Source organism: Myiozetetes cayanensis, unplaced genomic scaffold (assembly GCF_022539395.1).
Source record: "Myiozetetes cayanensis isolate MyiCay16 unplaced genomic scaffold, myiCay2020 scf4, whole genome shotgun sequence".
Classification (NCBI taxonomy): domain Eukaryota; kingdom Metazoa; phylum Chordata; class Aves; order Passeriformes; family Tyrannidae; genus Myiozetetes; species Myiozetetes cayanensis.
In genome coordinates, this window is record NW_026087631.1 from 61,716,345 (window position 1) to 61,728,071 (window position 11,727).

Below are 11,727 nucleotides of genomic sequence, written 5' to 3' on the forward strand. Positions count from 1 at the left end.
CCAGTGCCCCCCCACTATTACAAGTTTTCTTGTTTATTTATTACTACTTTTCAAGTTTAACCTTGAGACGTTTCTCCATTGCTCTGTAATTATTATTTATTTGGGCTGAGAGTTATCATCACACTCGTCAACATGATCAGTTGGAGGCAACCTGCCACTCAGAAATTTTGGTGTGTCCTACTCACACACAGCATTTCCACTGACATTCCCCAATGTAGGAATGGGCCTCTGTATTCTCACAGCTGAATTTTCAGGATAAAATGTCATTCTTAAAGTTATAGTCAGGTGTCCTCAATGCTACCTAAATTGTTGATGCCTTAATGATGGAGAAAGCTATGTGTTTTGAGAGTCCTGAAGAGAAATTCAAAGGACCTGAGAAAGACACTTAAAGCCACTGAAAAGAATTACACCGAGGGTTTATTAGTCAGCTGAACTACCTATAGTGTTCCTGGTGTTGTGGATCTGATGGAGTACTAGGAAGTCTAAAATTAAGTATGTTCTTGAGTATCAGAATCTCAGTATTGAAGTGGATTTTGCTGCTAAGTTTTTCTGCTACTTTTGCTCCTCTGTAATTCAAATCTTATAAAATACCAACTGAAATTCTAGACTTTCAGAATTCAGTAAGTCAAGCCTATTCCTTTATGGTTTACTTGTTAAAATGTCCCAATTCTTTATTATTTTCCCAGTCCATTTTCTTTTCCAGACAGTATCTGTTGGAGTGCAGACACACTTCAAGGTGACCGGGTTACAAGCTGGGGTGAAGTACATTGTTCAGGTCCGTTGCATGTTAGACCTTGGAGAATGGAGCGAGTGGAGCTCTGAAAGAAACATCCAGATCCCCAATGGTGAGTGGATGGTTGCTGTTCTGTAAATTGTTTTTAAATCCTGTCAGGTTCAGTGTTGTGAAAGATACCTAAATGGTAGCCCTGAAAACCTGGCTTCTCACACAGATACTTCATAGTGCTGGAGGAACAGCTCAGTGCATTTTGCTATACTTTCTGTGTAATTGCTTGTTTAGTTTTTTTGATCCACTCAGGATCCTCTGCTGAAACTGGCTATGACAAATAAAGTGGTATGAGGAAGTCACTTCTGATGCGGGTGTGCCTAAATAATTTATTGTTCCTGTCCCTTGATTTTAAAATTACATTGATTTTATATGTAGCTACAGATGTAAGGTAATGGTTTTCATGTAAGAACCAGGACTGAAAGCACTGCTGTGTCTAACAGAGCATGGCACTTGCAGATACTACCACATGGAAATCATTATCTATGTTTTCTTGGATTTTAGTAGGCACACTAAATATGCATGGCATCGTATCTTGTTGCCAGACACTTTAGCCAGGTTGTCTCAAATCTTCTTCCGTTCTTAGTTGTATTATTCATTACTTGACATGAAGATTGCTCTTGATCATGAAGTACATGAAGTACTGTTAATAGAAAAATATCTTTTAAATTACCCATTTTCAGATCTGCCCTAGGCAATTAAAATTTGCAAAATCAATGTCTCTGCTCTGCATAGTAGAAAATATTTATTATTGATGTAATAGTATCGTATTTTTGCCACAAGTGCATAATTAAAAAGTTTCAATCACATAAGTGTTTTGACTGGCATCATCCTATTCAAAATTTAAGCATTTTTCCTTGCCCTACTCTTAAGCTCTTTGCTTGAGTCTATAAAAACTTGCTTGGCAGCAATCAGGCGAGTATCCTGAGTACAGAACATAACACTACAAGGAAATAGGAGCGTTGTTTCTTTGTATCTTTGGAGACAGATCATAGGTACTTCAGAGAAGAGTTACTGGCAAGGACATAAACAAGTGGGCAAACATTTACATTCTTTATTTTTCTTACCTAGAACCCAAAACAAATTACAGCATATTTTTTAAACAACCAAAATAATCTTAAAACCCACTGTTTGAATAAAAAAAAAAAATGTTTTCTGTATGTTGCAGTTTGAGCCCAGCTGGCAACTAAGCACCACAAGGCTGGTCACTCACATCCCACACCCCGCCCCTGTGAAATGGGGAGGAGAATCAAAAGTAAAACCTGTAGGTTGAGATAAGAACAGTTTAGTAATTGAAACAAAGTAAAATATAGTAATAATGATAAATAATAATTATGATAATGAAAAGGAAAACAAACAAAACAAGTTACACACAATGCAGTTGCTCACCCCAACTGACCAATGCCAGATCCCATTCCTTCACCCTTATCAGACGTGCTTCCAGGTAATTCCCCAGTTTATTTACTGGGGATGATGTTCTATCGATGTGTTGGGGTCACCTGTCATGGCTGTTCTCTCTCCCAGCCCTTTTTAACTGCTTTGTACCTCCTCACTGGCAGAGCAGAAGAGACAAAAAAAAGTCTTTGGTTTAGGATAAACATGACAGTAACAACCAAAACATCCATGTATTGTCCACATGTTTCTCATACTGAATCCAAACCACAGCACTATACCAGCTACTGAGAAAAAAATTAACTCTATCCCAGCTGAAAGAAGGACAGCATAGAAAATAGACTGTATAGCAGAGTGTATTTTAAATAATTTTATAGAACCTGCTGTGGCAGTATTTGAGCATTCCCTAAGAGATTCTGGGGCAGAGAAGAGCCAGAGTCAGAGAAATAAAACAGTTCTTCAGCATGGCTGCAGTGAGAAAGGATTCTGAATCTAGGTGAAAGTATCAGGCTGTTGCCTGAACCACTGAACAATCCCTTCTTTCCTGCGCTACTACAAAGCAAAACTTTTCCTTTCTTTGTATTTTCCTGTGCTCTGCTTGACGTTGTTTTATGAATTCAGGGTGGACCTAATACATGAAGCTTACTAATTAGTTTATTTCTTTATCTCTCACAGGAGAGTCACCTCCTGAAAAACCTACCATAATAAAGTGCCGTTCTCCTGAAAAGGAAACGTTTACTTGTTGGTGGAAACCTGGTTCAGATGGAGGACATCCTATTAACCACACTTTGCTTTACAGCAAAGAGGGGTAATAAACTGTATATAGTTATTTAGTCTTTTATGGGAAGGACCTGGAAAATCCGTCCTTACTTCTTTTGCATTTAGGGAGATGTCATTTTCTGTAGCACATGGTTTTGTCCAGTGGCATATTCTGGAAGAGTGCCAAAGCAGCAACGTATTTAAGAGTGAAATAAGATCTCTTTATAATGTTAGTGAATTATTGTGAATTACTGTGAATTCTCCTACTCAGAAAGATGGACTGTCTTGAAAGTTGCCATTGCCCAGCAACTGCATATTATTAAGCAATACAAATCACAGTCCTATAACTCTTTGGTCATGCAGCCCTAGAAACAAAACTGTCCAAAGTGACCAGATACTAAAATCTTCATCTTCTGATAGTGTTTATTCTGCACTAGTATTCGTAGGCCATGAATACCCTGTGGCTTCTGCAGTAATATTTCTTTGGAACTTAGATCAAGTGCGAAACATTCATTTTAAAGAAATAGTCAATATATTTTTTTAGGTTCTTTGAACTATTTTTGGTTCACCTAGCACTGCTCAGCCTTTAACTGACCAAACTGGATGCTGAATCCTGTAATTGTCAACTGTGAGCCAGGTCTTACTGGAAAAAGACAGATACTGGTCCATCAAGGTATGGCAGAGTATGAGGTCCACAGCCACAACTCTCTCTTTTGCCGTTGTGCATCTAGAGGAGTGTGGAAACAAGTGCTACATGCTCAACTTCCTCTCCTATCCCTGCTTTGACATTGGGAAGCTTGGGAATGGATTTGGAGGACAGGTACAAAGTAGATTTTTTTTTTTAACAAGTGACCAAAATAGAGTCTGAAAGCATATTAGTGTAATATGCATAACTCCTGTAAATGTTAAATCAGCATTGGAAATACATAGTTTTTAACAGATGGTTTGAAAAACTTCAGCAACCACTTCTACTTACTCTCTGGAACATGTAAGGGCTATGCAGTGGACAATGGCTTTCTGAGTAGTAAGAGCTTCACTCTGCTAGCCCACTGCTGCATCTACAACAACCTAAGTTCTGCAGGCTTTGTAGTCTTTACTTTGGGGAGGGAAATGCTTGCTGCAGTCTCTGGAATTGTCCAGTGACTCTTTAGTCTGGAAGACATTTTCTGATTTTCTTCACATCGCCAGGTATGAAAAATCAGGTGAATAATGCTAACATACCAGTAATCAAAGTCAGGTGGTTTAGTCTTTGTAACCTAATCACTGTGATTCTTTTATTTCAGAGAAGAAAAAGTTTATGAATGTCCAGATTACAAAACTGCAGGCCCCAATTCGTGTTACTTTGATAAAAAACACACCTCTTTCTGGACCATATACAATATTACCGTGAGGGCAACTAATGAAATGGGAAGTAACGTCTCTGATCCTCATTATGTGGATGTGACTTACATAGGTAAGAGTTAAAAAGTATTTTCTGCGGAAACAAGTAATTCAGAATCATGGGCTTTGGCACAAGAATTTTAATTCCAGCTCTTCTCTTATATGGGTAATGTATCCACGTTAAAAACTTATACAAATAAGATCTTATCTGATATAATAACAGATCAATATTCATCCCTCTACCATTTTATTTTCAATGGAAGCATAAAAATGCTAAAAACTTTAAAACTATGTTCAGATAACCATTTACTGTTTTTCTGTATTTCTTTCAGTCAAATCCTAAGAAACATCATCCAGCTAAAATCTTTTTTCCACTGTACAAGCAACTGAAATCAAATTGATCTTTTAACAAATATTACTTAAATTTGATTACATAAAAGTAGTTTCCAGACCCAAGAGGAGCTGCATTAGTGGTTTTTATAGCAGTGTATTGATAATCTCTCCCTCAGACTTTCCGCAGAATGACTGTGGACTAGTATTTGGGGTTTTTTTCTAAGGAAATGCAACATTATCATTGATAACCATTTTGTTGCCAAGGATCTGGCTGCCAGGAGTCTGGCAACTGGAAAAGGGCTGCTGAAGAAGAGGCTTTATATTTTATCTCTATGCCACAGCTTCTTGCTTGATGAAGCTTTGCATCAGACAGTGGTAAAATACACGCACAATATATGCAGAAGCTCTGCCTTTGAACTGAGGAAGATGCAAACCTGTCTGAGCAGAAACCTCTGTTTCATTTTGGTTTATTTTTGAGATATAGACAGAACTTTATTATTGCTGTTTTGGTTTACTTTTGAATATCTTATATATGCATTTGGGATTACGCGGTTGTGTTTTCTGAATGTGAAAGATGTAGGGGACAAGTTTCGTCAGCTGCGTTTGTGTTTGCAACATTTCTAAATATTTATACCAAACCTTGATAAAGGTGTCATAAAACACATCTTCCATAACACAACATTAAAGATGTTAACTTTGAAACATAGCTGTTGGGAAAAGCAACAATAATTGCTAATGTAAGAAAAAAAAATTTTTGCTGATTAATGAATAAAGCAAATTTCAACATGCATTCAACATATTTACTAGTCTTCAGGGTTTTTTTTAAATTCATAAATCCATACTTATTTTATCTGGAAACTCTTGATTTCTGTATTCCAGCATCAGTTCTAGATTACTGGACACAATGAAGGTGATGACTCTTCACTCACATAATTTTATATTTCTTCGTAGGATGCAAAGAAAAAATAATTAAAACTCTTTTTGACAGTTCTTTATTTTAACAGTACAGCCAGATCCTCCTGTGAATATAACTCTGGAATTAAAAAAGTCAGTAAATAGAAAACCATATCTGGTCCTGACATGGTCTCCACCTCCACTAGCTGATGTCAGATCTGGATGGCTTACTCTTGAATATGAATTGCGACTAAAGCCTGAAGAAGGAGAGGAATGGGAGGTAAGGATGCTGCAAGCTTTTGCTAGATAATGTTTTCTGATCAATTAGATATTTTCAGCTAGGTTCCATGCATTAATATAATGAAGCAGGGGTACTGAATAGTTCATAATTTTTCAAAAGTACTTGTATGATTTCCTACTGAGAACACTGTTATTTTAGATGTTATTGTATGATAGCAGTACTTGGTTTTAATTGTGGTCATTTTATATTAATCATATTGGCATGACAGTTTAAATTGTTCATTCTCATTTAGTCAGGTTTCTCTTGTGATAATTTGTTCTTCACCATGAGCACTTCTTAGGTGATAGAAAGTTCAGTGACATTATGTAAAATAATTTAAATTTATATAAATGGCCGTTAGGTGGTTGTTTAAATGGCCACATAATAATAATTGTCTATAGCCAGAATCTGCAATTCAGACAACTGAGTGGCAAATGAAAGACTCCAGCTATTGGTATTTGACTGCACCCTCTTCTTGTCTGCAATACTTCCAAACTGTCTTCTCCTTCCTTCCCCCTCCCATGGCACTTCACAGCCCCCTGGCCATTGAAAGACCTACTTTTTACTACCCTGTGAATTTCTACCAACTCCACATTCCCTCTTTCTCTCTGCGTTTTCTTCCCCCATCTGTTTCTTGCCTGCTTCTCTTTGCTCTCACCATTGCAGTTCCCACCATTACCACAGTTCTTCCCTATGTGCCATAAGCACATGATGTGTTTTTATAGTAGCTTAATTTGCACTGTATAACAAAGCCAGATCTCATTCCCACTGATGTTAGAAAGCTAAATTATAGAAATAAAATCAATGTACCTTTATTCCATACCTGCTTAATAATTATTTGGAAATGCTATGCAGACTCATTCTATTTTCCTGTCTTGGTTACCAAAACCTTAGCTGTGATTTTTGTTTAATTTCCAGACTATTTTTGTTGGACAGCAAACACAATGTAAAATGTTTAGTTTAAATCCTGGAAAGAGGTACATTGTACAGATTCACTGCAAACCAGACCACCACGGATCATGGAGCGAGTGGAGCCCAGAAATGTACATTCAGATTCCTACTGGTGAGTGGCCAGGCATTCCTTCAGCAATTGTTATCACATACAAGTTCATGTTATATTTTTGTTTGCTAGCTGTTTGTGGCACCTGTGCAGATCCCATATTTTCTGTAGGACAGGCAAGAACATCGTTGCTAAGGTAACTGAAGTTTTCTCATCCCTGCACCATACCCAGTTAGCTTTCCCCTTCGTTACTTTATGGTGTTAAGAATAAATTTCTTGCTTATTTAAACCATGCCCTTTCTGTCTATTGCCTCATTTGTTCTCATGATGGTTGTTTTTAATTAAAAGAACACTGGTAACTGCTTTAAAACTGTGACACAGGCAACAAAATGTGACTGCCTTCAGACAGTAACAGCTTTTATTAATCTTTATATGGAATTAATTTGAAATCAATACTTCAATATAAAAAGTATTATTTTAACAATAAAAATGTTTTAAAATAGCTAGTCCTAGGTCATTTAACCCCCCATTTAATGAATTGTATGGCATGTATTTGATAATGAAATGACCGTGGTTTTGATATCACTGGATTTGAACCCAATTTCTATAAATGCCTGTGACAAGATTCTCCTCTTCATACATTTTTGTATAATTTTTCCAAAACAGTTTATTTCCTGTGCAGTACCATTAGTAAAAAATTATTTTAATTATTAGATATTACAGTGATTGTTGACATCCATATATGCTGGTGAAGCCCTCTAAATTCAATACCAAGTTTGGCACTTTAGGCCAATTTTTAAAATAAAGGTCATGTCTGACTTCTTTTGCGTGCTGACTATGTATATACTAGATGTATGTCCTTATATAATTCTGTTTGTTTCTTAGATTTTAGAGTAAAAGATATGGTTGTGTGGATCATTGTTGGTGTCCTGTCATCTCTAATTTGTTTAATCATGAGCTGGACAATGATTTTGAAAGGGTACAGGTAAGTCACCAATTTCACAAATGCATGGAGTTCAAAATCACAGAAAACTTTTCAAAAGCAGACTTAAAATATTTGGCTCAATTTCCTGCAGCATTTGTGTTCTTTGACAAACTATTAGTTACACTGATAAGGAAGTATTTCTGCTCCATAGGGAAACCAGGCTAAATTCTAAATTGATTTAGACGTGTCTCTATTAGATCTAGCAGTCTTGGTTTAGCCATGTAAATAATTCAGCAAACATCACTTGGAGTATCCCTGCTTCTGTAGAAGATATGCCTTTGGGTCTTGCTGTAATTTCCTTAGTGAACAAGGTTATATTATGAGATTGTTTTTCTGCCCACCTCTCTGCCAATTCCTCAAATAATTTATTACAGTGCTGGCTAATTTCAATCAAATTTGAAAGAGAAAGATGTTGCTTTTCTACAAGTCTTGCAAAAAAGTACTGTCTGAGTAAAAGAAAGAGATAGAAACTGTGGTTGGAAAAGCTGAGTCATTCACCATAGATCCTGTTGAGCAGTAGACATCTGACAGTCAAGTATGCATAGACAGGCCCCCTAGTTCTCCTGAACTGTGCCCCATTTTGCTGTTTCTTGGCCAGTGATGAATTTACAATGGTATTAGAGAACCAGAGGTTAAGAGACTAAAGACAATAAAAGGATATTATCAGTGTTACTTTTCCAGTTGAATAACTTTGTACTGTTCTGTTTCTTATAAATACCCCTAAGGGTGGATTTGTGAATTACCTGGCTTGAGAGGTAGACAGGAAACAGAGGTCCAACAGGGACATATCAGATTTGGGAGAAGCCTTTAAAATCTCAGTCACATTCCAAGGAAATGGGATAACAAATAGTGAGGTAGGACCCATACTTACACCTGGTGTGCTTGTTCTGTGGTTTTTTTTCAGAATGATGGCTTTTATCCTACCACCAGTTCCAGGACCAAAGATAAAAGGCATAGATAAACATCTGTTAGAGGTGAGTACCACAGCTAATGACAAAAGAATTCGCTATTACTTGCTTTTCCAACTTAAGTACTAGGAACCACAGTTACCCTAGTAAAGTATGAAATTCCTTCAGTTAATCAGTGTTCAAAATAGGTAACACTTTCAGGTTGATCATGTGAAGAGTATGTGTGAGACAGTTTTGCCTTGCACTTGTAGTAGGAGAGTGTTTGAGAACAGGGTTTGTGACCATGGCTCTTTTCTGGGACACCAGAGGAAATGCATGTGTGATCTTCCTAACAGTTCTTATGGAAGTCCTAGTAGTTCTTACCATGCTGAGGTGGCAGGACATGGCTGCACTATCATTCTACTTCATTTCCTTTCTTTCTGTTAAACCCAGGAGAACCCATACCCGCCAACAGCTCCCATGTACTCCCATTTTAGAAACATGAATTGCGGGGTTGTGTCTCCCAGCTGAAGGAACTCAAGAAATTTTCTTCCCTTCTTTCAGTGTTTTCTGCAGCAGTAGAAATCCAGTTTAGGTCTAGTGATATAACTATTGAAGTGTTTATATAGCAAATATGTAAATTGTTCACAATTGCTCTAGTCAGATAAACCCTAAGGTTGACAATGAAAAATTATATCCTATTTATTATGCCCTTAGACAGGAAAATCTGAAGAATTACTGAGTGCTCTTGGTTGCCATGGTTTCCCTCCAACATCAGACTGTGAGGAACTACTGATAGAATATCTGGAGGTAGAGGACAGTGAGGATCAGCAACTCATGCCAAGCCATGACACTCCCAGTAAAAATACAAAAATGATACCCAAAGAAACAGACAGTGACTCGGGCCGAGGAAGCTGTGATAGCCCTTCTATGCTCTCTGAGAAGTGCAGGGAGTCCCGTGCCCTTCCATCAACACTTCAAACACAAGACGTAAGAGCTGTTCAAGAAAATAAAGGAGCAAAAAGGAGCTGGGAAACTAAGTGTGTAGCCTCAGAACAGCAAACACTCCTTTTTAACAATGAGACTACAAAGTCATCCACATGGCCTGCAGTTCAGTTACCACCTAATAATCAACTCCCTATGTTTGCCTACCACAGTACTGTGGAGGCACACAAGATAATACTGAGTACCACAAATGTGAATGTTTCACCAGTTTTGGTGGGAAATGAAGAAAAGCACCAGTCACGATATCCTATCACTGAAACTGTCCATGACAACATGGAAACACAAAGAGAGATGGAGAATTCCAAAACGGAGCAAACTACAGTGCAGGTCAAACAAAACAGACATAATGACAAGTCACCTTTCTTGAATCCTAAACTAATGGACTATGTAGAAGTTCATAAAGTCAGACAAGATGAGGAGCCAACAGTATTACTGAAACATAAAGATAATAGTGGAAAGACTGAAAAATACACTGTTCCCGGAACCAGCAAAGAATATACCAAGGTCTCAACAGTTGTGGACCATAATATTCTAGTATTAATGCCAGATTCACGCATCCAGCACACACCTGTATCTCAAGAACCTACAATGGAAACATCACAGAACCTTCAGCAAGGTCAAGCTGAGAAAAATATGAGCTACTGCCTGACAGCTCCAAGTGACTGCAAAAGAGAGACCAGTGGATCAGAGTATATGGACCCATCTTCCTTTATGCCCTCTTTTAAATAACTAGTTAGTACAGTACATACTTATATATGTCCAGTAAAACAAAATAACGTAGCAAACAGTTCTTCAAAAAGCCTAGCCTCCAAAAACCTAGTCTCCTGTGTGTATTGTACAGATAATAAAATAGACAGTGGGTTGAGGTCATAATCATGGAAGTTAATCTTGGAGCATTGACACATGTTTCTGACACAGTGAAATGAGGAAATGGATATTGTCTGCCATGAAAATACATAGCAAAATAATTATTCAGTTCTGCAAAGCTGTTAATTGAGTAAGCCTGAGGGAGTACTGCAGGTTCAACAAAGATGAAAATTGTTATGGGTCAGTCAGCACACCATGGTGATTGGAGCAGTTCCTACATTAGATAAATTATTGCACAACAGTATTGTTATCTACAGTGTACTTTCTTCTGAATGCATTCTGACACAAGATTAAGTTTTCTTTATATATTTTCTCAATTCTCGAAAAAAAAGGAGTTACTGTATATGACAAATCAAATATAAAAAGAATATATTCTACAAATTACAGTAAAATAACAAATTCTTCTAAAGATATTTTTGCTTTGTTTCAATGTGATAGAAAACTTTGCATCCCATTCATATCCTAGTCCAATCAAACCAAACATTAAAAAAATAGCAGGACAATATTTGATGTAATGCCTTACTGTATATAATATAAAGTTCTACTTTAATATAAGCCCATATGTTTAACAATGTATTTTAAAGGCTATTTTTCTATTACCAAAAAAAGAGCAAAATAAAATATTTTTTAATTTCCCGGTGTTATTTAGCTACTTAGGAACTTTTCTGTTTCCTTCTGCTAAAATAGCAGTAACAAGTAAAGGTACAATTTCTATACAAAGCATGAAATTAAACTTTATACTAATTAAGAATATGAAGAAATTTTTAAACTATATTTCTAATATATTACAGATATATTACTATTTAAATTGTAAATTATTTCTTTCACACGTTTTTTATCACCTATAATTATATAATTAAAACAGAATCTAGATTTTGAGAGCAAAATTTCTTTCCCTTTGAATTTGTAGTCTAATGCCAATAGTGAATGGAATGGTGTTCTCCTGCATCCTTAGTCATTGTACTTTTTTCTGAGTCTGGAGGGAAAGTTTGAAGTCAGATTTTTCATACTGAATTTATGAACATTAGTTTTGGAGATCAGCCTCTAAGACAAGAGGCATAAAGTCTGAGTCGTAGCTCTGCTGAAATAGCAGTGAGAAAAAGGAAAGGAGTCCGTGTGGTAGGGCTGGACATATGTCCCCAGAACAGCAGAGAGAACAGT

At 36.8% G+C, this 11,727-nt stretch overlaps 1 protein-coding gene across 6 annotated transcripts in view; it reads left to right on the forward strand.

The window, feature by feature from the left end:
• Positions 1–11,243, forward strand: part of PRLR (prolactin receptor) — a 155,870-nt gene extending 144,627 nt beyond the window's left edge. For all 6 annotated transcript variants that reach the window (XM_050329266.1, XM_050329267.1, XM_050329265.1 and 3 more), the window contains 8 exons: positions 704–845; positions 2,852–2,984; positions 4,219–4,388; positions 5,653–5,822; positions 6,741–6,885; positions 7,708–7,807; positions 8,712–8,781; positions 9,412–11,243. In XM_050329266.1, coding sequence (XP_050185223.1) covers positions 704–845; positions 2,852–2,984; positions 4,219–4,388; positions 5,653–5,822; positions 6,741–6,885; positions 7,708–7,807; positions 8,712–8,781; positions 9,412–10,428 — 1,947 coding nt within the window. In that variant the 3' untranslated portion in view covers positions 10,429–11,243. The remainder of the gene's footprint in view (positions 1–703; positions 846–2,851; positions 2,985–4,218; positions 4,389–5,652; positions 5,823–6,740; positions 6,886–7,707; positions 7,808–8,711; positions 8,782–9,411) is intronic.
• The last annotated feature ends 484 nt before the right edge of the window (positions 11,244–11,727 follow it).